At 34.4% G+C, this 14,395-nt stretch overlaps 1 protein-coding gene across 2 annotated transcripts; it reads right to left on the reverse strand.

Moving 5' to 3' along the window:
* Positions 1-14,327, reverse strand: LOC124357953 (G2/mitotic-specific cyclin-A-like). 2 transcript variants are annotated; one of them, XM_046810105.1, is made up of 6 exons: positions 13,982-14,327; positions 7,463-7,882; positions 7,150-7,373; positions 6,141-6,345; positions 4,398-4,648; positions 1-737 (listed from the first exon to the last, which is right to left on the reverse strand). In XM_046810105.1, exons 1-6 carry the CDS (start codon positions 14,144-14,146, stop codon positions 689-691), a joined length of 1,314 nt encoding a protein of 437 aa, XP_046666061.1. In that variant the 5' UTR covers positions 14,147-14,327; the 3' UTR covers positions 1-688. The 2 variants fall into 2 exon arrangements, with proteins under 2 accessions (XP_046666061.1, XP_046666059.1); XM_046810103.1 differs by lacking the exons at positions 1-737; positions 4,398-4,648 and adding an exon at positions 5,102-5,284.
* Between the last annotated feature and the right edge of the window lie 68 nt (positions 14,328-14,395).

Below are 14,395 nucleotides of genomic sequence, written 5' to 3' on the forward strand. Positions count from 1 at the left end.
TTCACATCAAAAGGTCAATCAGTATTTAATTCAACACAACAAAACAAATTAATTGACAAGTGTAGAAATGCACAGGAGCATAAATAATCGAAACTTACCTTTGTTATTATTATGAAAACATACATTTAATTACAAAAGTACAAAATTAAACAATAATTAAAATGATCAGAAAGATAAGACTTACAGCTAGTGTAACAAAACATGGAAAGTGAACCTCACATTGTAGATGAGGCACTAGCTTTTGTACTGTCAACAAATATCACTACGGCACTATTGCAGAACATCAACGCTGCACCAGTTACTGAGTTACAAGTGTACACACTTTTGTACAAATAACTTATATTTACATCACCAGTATAATATTATGTAATACATAACAAGAGTAACTAAATTAGAGACAATTAAAGCCAAAAATTATGTTTATTGGTATTCAAAATACATTAAAATCAAATTATGTATAAGAAAACAAAGAACAATGAATTTAGTATAAAAATCGCCAAAAATATTAAAACCGATAAAAATTGTTAATAAGGTTAAAATTCAAGCGTTAGCAAATAAATAAAAGAAATATTGTAAAACACACAATACATGCAAGAGGTGTATAATTAATTGTGTAGATGTGGGGGCTCTTCTTGTCATAGTTGGTTAGTTACACCACCGTTCAGAACAAGGGATCATAGTTTGGGTATCAAACTAGCCTCAGCGCCTTTGGCTTCACTTCGCTTACTTTATGCCACCTGTAACAGATTTATAATACTCTCAATTAACAGAACATTTCAAGGTAAAAAAATATTTAATCAACTACAAATATATTATATATTTATTCTTCAGAATAAGTAGCAATCAAAGTTCATTGTCTTTAACAAATTTGTGGGCAGACCACTAAATGATTATCTCAAAAACTATAAGTTTTCTTATAAAAGTGGTAAGAAACAAAAATAAAGATTTAAATAACACAGAGATTGCTTTTTTAATTTTTGTAGGTGGTATATAACCCGAGTTAAACCTCTTTGAAGTTGAAGTAGATTTCAAGATAGCTAAAATTGAAACGTCCAAGGTCATTTAGCAGAAAAATGAAAGGTTTTTTTTTAAGTACTTGACTATGTCTATAAATTGAGGACTGGTAAAAGCCATTAGCATGAAAATTAACAGAGTTAAAATAAAAATAAAATGGTTTTCTTGATTAAAAAAAAAAAAAAAAAAATCGGTATAAAAATTTACTAAGATAAACATAAATATTAAGCATAATTCACTGTCAGTTTACTTTATTCATATGTCAACAATTAGTTTTGGTAGTTTGGACGGTTTAAGATTCATAAATTTGAAAAAAATTGTTTAAATTTTTAGAAAAATCATCTTTTTCCCAAATATTTTAAAAAGTAAGATAGATATAAAAAAAATAATAGAATAAAAAATTGTAGGTTTTTACAGAAGAATTTGCTTAAAAAAATGTTTAAAGCAACAAATTTGACCGAGTTATGAAGCTCAAAACTAAGCAAGACGAATTCATAACTTAAAAATTCCATAATCTTTGCGAATGTGCACGGATATCTTTTACCTAGTATCTTAATGATATATATATATTTTTGTCAACTACTCTGTGGTCCAACTATTGTATACATGTGTGTGTGTACACACACACACACACATGTATACAATAGTTGGACCACAGAGTAGTTGACAAAAAAATAATTTCGAGGGAGAGCAGAGAGCATTTGTTAGGCAAAGTGAAGGTTCATTGAGAATTAGTATCTGGTATAGTCGGTATATTTCTAAAACTGAATAGAAGAACGTGTGGTGTGCCCCATGAAAGTGACGAGAATTAAATACTTTACTATAGATCATCATTTTATTTTATTTTTAGCACACATCGAAACATAACTTTTGAAGTTGATGGTCAGATGAGGTGGTAAGCAAATGTTCAAGTAGATCCAAATTACGTGAGAGATGGACATGAACTTCACTTACACAGTATGCAGATAATTATTTTATTGAAAATTGTAATTTGTCCTGACTGTTGTTTAACACGTTCAATGCGGTTGCGGTAGATCTACTGCACAGCTGCCTCGCGCCAGGCGCGCATGACGTAGATCTACTGCACAGCGCCATTGTTTAGAAACCCAGTCAGTGTGCTCTCAGCACTCGTCGTGTATGGTTGTCCATTTTGCCGCTCGTGGGGATATACTTTTCCCGCGTTTTTGTGGTCGCCGTTCTCAGTTAGCGTTTTGTGGTTAGTTTTTAGACTACTTCAAATTTTACCGTTTTTGTTGTGTGTGTTTAGTGTTTATTCTTATAATACAATAGACATGGATTTGCCTCCTGGAACTAGTGGAATCCAGAATAGACGTCAGTTTGTGGCTAATAGTGATTCTGATTATGAAGACGACCCTGGTGTCCCTGGTTATGCTCCGGACCTCGACGATGAACCATACGAGACTGATGAGTCAGAGGTCGAAGACCCAGACTATGACGTAAGACCACCACAATGGAGTCCTCAAACTATAGGTATGAAAGATGTACCGTTTACAAAAGAGGAAAAGTTTTTAGTCCCTTTGCCTAATGAGATTACCCCCAAATCAATTTTTTCTTGTTGCTGGTGGATGTGATTTTTTTTGGAGGGCATTGTGGCTACTACTACGAATAGATACGCGTTGGAGTTTATTCTGTGGACCTACTACAACCCCAGGCTCACGAATCCATAAATGGAAAGACATTACCGTGGAGGATCTCAAATGTTTTATTGGCCTATTGCTGCACATGGGAATATTACAATTACCCCGAATACAAGACTATTGGAAAACTTGTAAGCTGTTTTCAACGTGCTTCCCCAAATTCATGGCCAGGGACAAATTCATGCTTATTTTGCGATTGCATTAATTTTGAAAGGTACCCTAACCCAAACAACAGAGCTTCTAAAGTACAGTTTCTAATTGACTAACTTCAACAATAAAATGGACTCAATTTATTATCCTCAAAAAAAATTTGTGCATTGACGAGGGAATGGTTTTATGGAGGGGACGGTTGTACTTTAGGCAATATATAAAAGGGAAAACGCCATAAGTACGGCATCAAACTGTACAGTTTGTGTGACCCCCATGGCCTAATACTTCGTTTTTTTTTTATGTATTGCGGAGTTTTAGATGATTACGGTGGTAAGGGGCATGCAGCCAATGTTGTATTGAAGCTGATGCAAGGGAAACTCAATTGTGGCCACAGTTTATTTATGGATAATTATTATAATAGTTTTACTCTTGCCTCAAGCCTGCTCCGTAGGAATACATATTGCACTGGAACTCTTCGGGCTGGACAGAAAATAACGTATCTCCTGAAGTCAAATCGGCAACCCTGAAAAAGGGTGAAACCATCGCCCGCTACGCCGAAAGTGTTGTTGTCGCCAAATGGAAAGACAAAACGCGTTGTCTCTTACATATCCACTGAATTTGAAAATGACATGGTGAATTCAATTAATCGAGGTGGTTTGGAGAGACTAAAACCACTACCAATTGTTCAATACAACCATTTTATGAAAGGCGTGGACCGCAGTGACCAAATGATGTCATATTATCCTTGCGAAAGGAAAAACACTGCGGTGGTATAAAAAGATTTTTGTCCACGTAATTCAGATGATGTTAGTGAATGCACACTATCTCTATAACGAAGTTCGCACATCAAGTGGAAGAAAACAAAATGCCATTGTACGACTTCCGTCTGGAGGTTATTGACAAGCTACTCCCGGACGTTCCCGAGCCTCCTCGACCTCTGAAGCGCCGCCGCGTCCCCCATGTACCCTCCACGGATTACAGAAAAAGTGGCTTGTGGAAAGAGAAGTAAACAAAAGAGGTGCAGAGTTTGCTATGCAAATGGCAGAAAGAAATACGTGATGTGGCAGTGTTTAGAATGTGATGGACAGCCTGGGTTGTGTGTCCCACATTGTTTTGACCAATTCCATGACTAATGAAGCGTACCTTGGGGAGGATGGTTGGGTTGTAAATAGTAGTTTTTAGTGTTTTTTATCAATATATTTTTAGTTATACTAAGTGATTTGTTTCCCAGTATTATTATAAACAATCGTTAGTGGTCTGTTTTTCAAAAACAATAAGGAAAACGGTGCACGCTTCGAAGAGAGACTGGCCCCAGGAGCGTGTGCGGTAGATCTACTGCACGTTTTCAAAATGGCGAAATTCGGCTCTTTTGGTGTTTGATGACCTTTCTGTACCAAACCCGTGTCACAACAACTAAATTGGTAAGTGAATACTAATAAAAAAAAAATTAGCCTCTAGGCAACATACATTACTTAATTTTTAGCAGCGAACGTGTTAAAGAGCATTTATATATCCAGTTTTAAGATAACGTAAACTATTATTTTATACAACGTAGAAAAAAATTTGAATACTCACTTGTTTGTCTTGTACTTGTCACAAATGGCCTGCTGTGGCAGAGAACTGGCCTTGCTGTGGGTGACACAGAGGTGGGCGACGCAGGGGGCCAACTGGAGGAGTGAGTAGCCAGTAGCCTTCTGTAGCTCAGGGGACCAAACATCATCATACTCCAGGCAGTGTCGAGCCACCACCAGCGCAGAACTGGCCACCACAGACGGGAGGTACGCCAGGTACGGATCTCCCTCCAGCAGTGTCAGCTCACACAGATACTGTCAACAGCGATTACATGACATATAGTTGCTGTGAATATTGTTTACAGCACAAATACGATATATAATGCAGTAGCCTTCTGTAGCTCAGGGGACCAAACATCATCATACTCCAGGCAGTGTCGAGCCACCACCAGCGCAGAACTGGCCACCACAGACGGGAGGTACGCCAGGTACGGATCTCCCTCCAGCAGTGTCAGCTCACACAGATACTGTCAACAGCGATTACATGACATATAGTTGCTGTGAATATTGTTTACAGCACAAATACGATATATAATGCAGTAGCCTTCTGTAGCTCAGGGGACCAAACATCATCGTACTCTAGGCAGTGTCGAGCCACCACCAGCGCAGAACTGGCCACCACAGACGGGAGGTACGCCAGGTACGGATCTCCCTCCAGCAGTGTCAGCTCACACAGATACTGTCAACAGCGATTACATGACATATAGTTGCTGTGAATATTGTTTACAGCACAAATACGATATATAATGCAGTAGCCTTCTGTAGCTCAGGGGACCAAACATCATCGTACTCCAGGCAGTGTCGAGCCACCACCAGCGCAGAACTGGCCACCACAGACGGGAGGTACGCCAGGTACGGATCTCCCTCCAGCAGTGTCAGCTCACACAGATACTGTCAACAGCGATTACATGACATATAGTTGCTGTGAATATTGTTTACAGCACAAATACGATATATAATGCAGTAGCCTTCTGTAGCTCAGGGGACCAAACATCATCGTACTCTAGGCAGTGTCGAGCCACCACCAGCGCAGAACTCCCTTTCTAACAATGTCACATGTGGGGAGTTGCGGTTTTAATATTTTGAGTTACGATGCTCCCCAATATTGTTTGATTGGCCAAAAAGTAGGTCTCATTAACCTACAAACATTCCCAAATTTTTCTTTCATTTGGTCAAACAGTTTAGAAATTACAGGGTTGTTCATTGACTTTTGGATGACCCTGTATAGTAACTTAATTACATTTAAACACATAAACCAATATTTAAAACTTTTATTTTTGTTAGGCCTTTTGATAGCAAGGCTATCTTTGTCAGAAACATCACAAAAGTAAATATATAGTTACTGTGGATACTGTTTACATCAAAGTTAAGGTTTATATTACAGTACGAATACACAGTTTGCAGTAGTTACAAAGTATTTCTGCAGTACTTTAACTGGCCATGGTTACATTTAATCAAATAATTCTCCCTCTGTGAGTATAGGAGAGAAATCAAACAGTTCTAAAACAAGCAGGATTGATATAAAAAAATAAAGAATCTCTTCATTCACCCAAACTGTCAGCTGACACAATATTATATAAATATAAAAAAATTATAACTATCACACAACCACACAACTAACAAAAGAAGAAAATCAAGTTACATCTGGGCAAGTACTAATATTAAGTAAATAATATCTGTAGTATCAGATAACGACGTACAGCAACTGTACAACTTTAGACATCAGAAGACCACTGTGGTTACTGACCTGAGCCAAGCTGGTGAGGCGCAGGGAGAGGTTGCAGTCGACCGCGATGTGCTGTAGGAAAGCGTATATTGTCGGTACAGAGATGTCGAAGCCGAGTACCTTGAGAATGAGCTGCTCCATGCGCAGTACCTGCCGCTTGTTGTACGTGTCGTCAGTGATGTATACAAACTCGCCCACATCTGGAGGGTAGATTTCCTCATATTTCCTGACAACAGAATGGATTGTTAAAATAAGTAAGGTGACAAGTAGTCGTCTCGTATTCAGGAAGTGTTCTGTGAGTTGTATTGATTAACAACAGAATACGCAATTCAATACAGACTCATACAAACAAATCTGTGTGTAAGTGTTACATCTGCATAGCAAACTGTTACAATCAGAGGGAAAATTGCTTAATCTACATCTAGGATTTCAAAATTACTCATGACTTCTAGTATTACATCATATTTTAACCTTTTGAGGGCCAATTGGTGATATATATCATACATTCTTTTTTCTATTCATAATTTTTTACACAAACAAACATTTATGTTTAATGGCCTCGGAAACCTTGTCCAAATGTCTTTGAGTTTGCTCTAATCACTGTTCTTTAAGTGTACTTTTAAACAATTTTTAATATAAATATATCCCTGCAGTAAAGATATTTTTGGTTTTCATACTATAAAGAAGCAAACTTATAAACTCAACAGAACAGTTCTTTTTTATTATTCAATGCGTGGTGACAATAAAACCATAATTTTTATCCAGTTGATACACTCTAATTCCCTAGACAATTAAGTTAAGAGATATTTTGTAAAAGAATTATTATAAATATGTACACATTGCTGATTTTGGACAAAGAAAGTTTCACTTCTATCCAATGCAACTTGATAACAAAACAATATTGAAACAATTTTTTTGTCAATGCCCTCAAAGGGTAAACATAACTAAATAATACTTGCCTATCACTCAAAGAATTGTTTGTTTTTTGAGGAGAACTAGAATGGTACGTAAAGAAATTACACAAACTTACGCAGCTACAAACATCGCAGCAGTACCGAGTAGTTGCAACTTCCCCTTGACAACTGACATGACACTGAGAAACCTGTCAATGAATGTTACGGCCAGGAACAGTGTCTCTGTCTGCAGTTTGTACTCCTCGGCCACTTCCACCAGCCAGTCCACCAGAATGGACCGCATAGAGTACGTCACATCGGGTTGTCGTCTCATGTACAACGCCTTCGCTCTCTGTCGAGACTGCACACAGAACATTCATTTTTGTAATATTACAGCACACAGGCAGTAAACAAACAAAGTATGTTTCAACATCAGTATTGAGTACTCACCTCCGCCTTCAGCAGGTACTGGAATATCTCTTCCCTGTATTCTTCCATGTCGTAGAGCAGCTGCAAGGACGGCTTGGAGTGACGCAGCAGCGGGGAGCTGATCCTGACGGACTCGAGTGACATGGGCGAGGTCTCGCGTGGGCTGTCGTAGCTCTCTGACATGGCTTCTTCCTCATCCAAGAGTTCGCTCACCTTCAAGTCCTTCAGGGGCTCCCGGGGCACAGAGATCACCGCATCTGAGAGATCCAATTTCTCGTCTTTCTCATTTTCCTGTGCCTTGCTTTTGGCCTTTGGAATGGCTGGCGCTTCTTGTTTGGGGTCCAGAGTGATGATATTGCCGACACTCGGCTCCTCCTCCACATCTTCGTGGATAACGAAGTCATTTCTACTTTTAAATACCTTTTCCGCTACTTTTGATTCCTGAAATAATTTAAAAGAGCATTAAATTAATTATACTACAATAATTAAAAACTACATTAAAAAATTCAAGTAATATTAAACTAAATTTAAACAAAATTAATATTAGACAAAAATTTGTGATATTTCTTACTGAATTTTGTTATCTTTAATTCCCATGATAACATTTTGGATGAAAAATATAACCAATTTAGTTATGTCACACATTTGTTACAGTTTTATTGCATTTATTACATTTGAAGCATTTATACTTGATTAAGATTTAAGGCTAAAAACATATATTCACTGTTTTTAAATTTCTGTTCTTTACCAATCCTGTATTTATCCTAGTTTTGATGTTCAGATTAAATTATGCACTTACACCACTCCTCAAAATATTCAGTTTTATTCCTTTTGGACGTATTAAGTAAAAATTAAAAAAATAAAAAATAACAAAAAATCCAATTAATTTTATTAACAAACAACTGGAAATTGAACATTTTACAATTGAACCTACCTCATATCTAGAGAAAACTAGTAGTATACTTCTGAGTATACAGAGCAGCAATTTCACAAACATTATGTTAAAATTAATGATAACAAGTAGTATTAGTATAAAAAACATTTTTATTTCTGTCATGATTTTAATTTGTTTTACTGTGGAATTTATAATTAAAATTGTGGAAGAAAGAAAAATATGTTCTATATTAAAACCTGGTGACTTCCATCAAGCATACAAGGCACCAGACTAGTGTTAGCTCCAGAAGTGCACAACCCCAAAACTGGAGATAAGGTCTAATGTTTGCCATGGCTCGATACACATCTGCTAGGGCTAGGACAAAGTCCATGTCTATTTTCCCCATTGTTGACAGAGAGTCATTCCTTATCAAATCACCCAATATTGCAACAATTTGTCACACACTGATTTTGCACATTTACTTATGACTCAAGAGATAGATCTGTTAAGTTTTATTGTTCTAGGATCTATACATTTTCCTGGAGGGGATTTATGTAATGACATTATGATAATCTGGCCCCAAAGAAATTTTTATAGTAAGTTTTCATACTTATACATTATTCACAGTTCCGTTAATGCTTTTGAACTACACTATTCCATGAACATCGTTAAGATATACAAATTAATTTAAGATGCTAACATTACAACAAAACTTATTTAACAAGTTTTGTATGCCATTTCAATAATTTTCAAAACTTAAACTTGGGTAGATCAAAAACTTTATTAGTGCCTGATCTGTAATTTTTTTTTAATGTATCACCCAAAATTTCTGTGGAACCAAATTATTGTGATATCCACATTTTAAATATTTAATAAAAATACATACATACTACGACATAATAATAAAACATTATAAAACTTAGCTTAGGTCATAAGTTTACGCACATGAAGCTAGTAGGTCGTAAGTATAGCAGTTTTACTAAAATCATTTGCATACACTGAGAATAAGTCAATTAAAGAAAGGAATAGACAGTAGATCAGTAAACATAAGTAAATAACTTTTTTTTATTTAAATATTTCTGATCTTTTGCACATATTAAAGTGAAACAGATATTTTTCTGTTATCAGAGAGGGCATACCTACATCACGCACTCAACATTTGACATGGTTTTAAGATATTGATAATTGGGTTAATTTAGTTTAACATTAAAAGCAAAAGCTTTATACCAAAACTCGGTCTAAATATAACATTAATGAAAAATATTTTATTTAATTAGAGATGAAAAACATTTCTAATATATATGCAAGGCACAGAGTATGATTTTCACCACATTTGTAACCATGCAAATCAGTTTATAATCTTCTTTAGGAGGAGATAACCGAGTTGTAAATTAGACCAATTATGGTTTGCTTATCTCGTGAGAGTACTCTAACATAACCTGTTTGGTGTCCTCAACGAGTAAACATTCTGTTTACGTAGAAAATGTTATATTTTAAATACATTCTGTTACTTTAGAGCATGATACATTTTCTTCTAAAATCTATACTTTAAAATGAAGCCTTCTCTGTACCAATAACACTTGGCTTCTTAAAATTATTTAAACATCTAATTTATGTACGAATTTAAAACTTCTAAGGAATTGCTTGCTTGCATTTCCCCAAACTGGATTATAGCATTAGCCAGTTTATGCTGTATGGTAAACAGTAAATCTGGTAGAATGGTTTTTTGGGCTTATACATTTTTTTAATTTTATGGTATCAGCCCTCTAAAATATTTCTTCTAAAGACTGAAAAACTAGTAAAATTTTTTACCACAACACAAGAAAGTATAAGCATAAATAAGTGACTGAAATATAACTAAGAAAAATACATATATTTGGTTTTAAAAAGTTCTCTCCACTCACAGTTTAAATGCTGCATTAATAGTATACATATGTATATCACGAACCTGATTTCAAGATGGTCCAAATTACTGCTTTATTGGCCTACTATTCCTTAAAAATAATGTAAAATATACATTTTTTTATTTCCTGTATCCAAGGAAGGTTATCTTAAAGGACAGTCACTAAAAAACTAAAAAATTACTAAAAAAAACCAAATGAATCACCTTTAAAAAAGGCACTAACTAACTGGTTGCAGATATTATTGGAGAGTTTCATTACTAAACTACATAGTATAATTTTATTGTAATTTTTGATGCAGGTAAACATAATTAAGTAACTGACACTTTTTGTAATTGAGTAATGTGCCAACACTTTTTTACTCAGGTGATACAGTTTTTTAATATTAAAACAATCCAAGTATCAAAATAGTTCCAGCTCAGTCGGAAGAAGTGGGTAGATATTGTGACAACTGAAGTATTACTAATTTATTCTAATAGGATTTACATATACTCAATATTTTGAAATATGATCAATAAAAGATATTTATAACTAACAAAAAGTGTAGGAAATTTTATAAGCATTCCAGCTTTAGAACGAGGGGTGGTTTTAAGCTCTACAGTGCGTCCTGTTTGGTGAAGTTATGCAAAAGTTTTCAAAAAGTTCTACCGTGAGGACAATTGCTATGAGCTGAGTCTGTATACAAAAGCTACCTAAAAGTCCAAGTGCCTCAATACTATTTAATATTGATTTACACCGACAATAAATTATCAATGGCATTTTCATTTTGTATTGATCATAAATTAATGTTAACAATAACAAAGACAATGACCAATAAAGCGATCACAGTAGAGTTTAATATAAATTAAAATTGAAAATGAATTGGCGTAAAAATTATATTTTTCTTTTATATTTGGTCTTGAAGGTTTAAGTCTCAAAGGAAAGTCTAAAAAGCAACATCAATATAAATACCATAAGGACAGACGCCTACTTCAAACAATAAGCTTCCTTGTAAAAATCCTCTAAAATACAAAAAATCATATACACTACACACAAACTCACCAACAATCAAATCTAATGATCAAGGTTATTGAAATTGACATAATCTATAATACAAGTGAAATAAAGTAAGAAATAATGTATTGATTAGGCTGAATCTTCATTCTTATCTTAAAGGGTGGATCAGTTAAAGATTGTCCTACAAATATCATCCAAAATGAAAATGATCACTTGGAAGACAAAGATCCAATGTGGAAAGAGATGGAGCTGCTGAAGACGTTCAATAAAGACGTGATATGTTGATGTGGTTGAATATCAAAACAATATGAATAAATAATCCAAAGGAACAAAGGATTTCTGGGTCTGTTACAAATGTATTTTCTATTTGTTCACTTAAGTGTAGGATTGACATATCTTCCATTTCATACATCATTAGCCTTTTGGATTCTTTTATTCAAAATATGGGCTGGTTCCTTCAATATACTTGATATTCCTCCAATTCTCTAACCTCAGATTCAACTAACAGCTTTTTATTCATAATTAAATTAATTTTTAGATATAAAAATAGTTTAACTATACTGTAATTCTAAATACCTATAGTGTATTTTGGTCTGACATTTTGGTTTCAGTAGTTTAGATAACGATGAATACAATCATTCTATTGTGGTGGTCGCTACTTATTACACTACAGCTCAAACTGAAACAATTTTGGCTACATTACAATAAGCGGCCACAAAAAAAACTGTAATGATAACCAATTATCGATGTAAATTGTAGAATACTAAAATGTCTATATAAGCAATGGTTACGATACGCTGACACTGGTTTCTTTAGTAATAACTGGGAAGCAAAGTGACAACCGATTTATGATGAACCTAGCCTATTTGGGCCTAACTATAAAAGGATTTGACCATTTTACTATAAATCACAGTAAAAACTTGTTGACACAGACTTCTGCAGACACTTAATTGAATCTCATTTTAGACCTTCAATAAAAAAGAAAACCTATTTAAAAGACTAAACTTAAGAGTAACTGTATTGCCAAAGTAAAAACATTAGACCGACACAATTATTAGTTATATTATTGTAAACACATTTAATTGTTTACACCAATAATTTGGTAAACATTTGAGTTGTTTATTGTTAGGTAGTTTAGTAAGTTGGAAAGATCAATGATTACCTATTCTTGTATGGCTGCTTTGTCATAATTACAAGGTCGTTTTACACCCAATTCAAATTTTTTACATCAGCAATCAATTTTACTCACTAGGGCTTCATCAAGCTGTATTTATTTGATGTTATTATTTTTGGTAATATATTTTGAAGGAGTACTTCCTATAAATATCAAATGTTTTGTAGTCTTGATAAAAGTTTCAACCGAGATAACATGTAGCATGTGATTTTTCTCAAATCACTTTCACCAGATTTTCTATTTCGTCTTTAAATCTCCCACATATTTATTACAACACAAACGAATTTTCCTTTTCTACTGTAGGCTTTACAGAGATTCCTAAGAACTGCTGCCTTTATGGGCTGGCATGATCATTCGTGATATCCCTATTGACAATCACAAGAACTTAGTAACTACTGAGAGTAAGAGAAGAATGTACTTTGGTATTAATCATAGGCCGCCATTTTTAGGACAGAAAAAAATTACATTATCGGAAAGAGCAAACTTTATTTGATGTGCTGTGAAAATTACATGGCATTATGACGACCGGTTCTTGTTTTGTGCCTTCTGAAATGAAGCGATGTTGGCAAGAAGTCCACAGTGTCTCAATCTACTATTTGTTATTAGGCTTTGTAAGTAGGTAAATACATAAGGACATATTATAAATATACAAATTTTACAAGCACTCATGTGATCTAAGCTTGATTTAGGTATTGCCTTGAAAGATGTCATTTTTTCACTAGAAGTGTGGGATGGCCTAAGGCACCACTGAAGTCCATGGGCATTTCTGATTGGTACTTTCCTGACCTCAGATCACTTGCAGATTGGCCAACGTTATCTGATTGTGAAAAAGTTATACGACCTGGGACATGATATAAATCATAGGCTAACCAACTTAAAAAAGTTATATCCTAGGCAAAAATTAAAAAAGTGTAAAACTGAGTTAATAGAGGACAGTATTTTTCGGCAATCCCTGAGTAAGTCACCAGTATTCTTCAGACACAAAGGGTATAACAATTTGTGTTTGAGAAATTCACAAAATGTGAAGTGGGTCTTGTAAATTAGTAGGCTACCATAAATATCATTACAGATAACTTTAGCCCAACATTATTTTTCATTCATTGAGTTCCAATTTTTAACCGATCAAAATAAATAGGCCTAACCCAACTTATACAAATTATAGTTCTACCTAGATACTAACATGTTGAGGAAGAGATTGAATTATTTCCTTAATTCCTGTACAAATGGGTGAGTAGATTTACTTAAAACTAATAAGCCAATCTTTATTAGTAGTTATTTTTAATTTTATTGAAACTAATTATATAAATAGTCCTGGACCTAGGCTAACTAGTTCAGCTTTGAAATATTTTCTTAAGTTATATGAAGTTTTAAATAGCAATTCAGCTGTAGCTTGAACATTTAAACTAAGCCTATCCTAGCTCGAAAGCTAAATGTGCAACGTGTAACATGCATTGGTGTACTTTCACCTGTTTAATCTTGAAAATACTAGGCAAAGAACTCATGAGTAACCTACATTGAATAGTACGCATACACCATTAGTTATGTTGCTGAAAAAGGTTAACTAAATCGTTATAGAAATTCTATTTCAAACCTACTTGTTTTGATGATCTCGTACAGACTCTTGTCGAATTTGAATTGATATCTCCTAATACTGTTCTCCTTTGATGTGTCTTGTCGTTATTCCTGATTTGATTGTTCTTTAATCTTCCAATGTTAGATATTTGATTTTCTTGATCTTCGAGGATTTGAAAGGAAGCCATCACAAATTATTTAAATTTTAAAAACTTATGTAAGGTATACTACGTTTGTAAATTAATTATACTAATATTAAACGTAGAATATTCGTTACGAATACATTAATGCAATGATTAAATGTTCGTTTCTAACTTCAGCATCAGGTTTTGTAGCGAGTGGTCAACTGGCACTGGCACTTTCAAAATTGAAATAATACGTTATAACTAAAGCCTTTTAGATCACATTTCCGTAGACATTTGAAAACTCAGTTATCT

Source organism: Homalodisca vitripennis, chromosome 3, assembly GCF_021130785.1.
Source record: "Homalodisca vitripennis isolate AUS2020 chromosome 3, UT_GWSS_2.1, whole genome shotgun sequence".
Taxonomy (NCBI): domain Eukaryota; kingdom Metazoa; phylum Arthropoda; class Insecta; order Hemiptera; family Cicadellidae; genus Homalodisca; species Homalodisca vitripennis.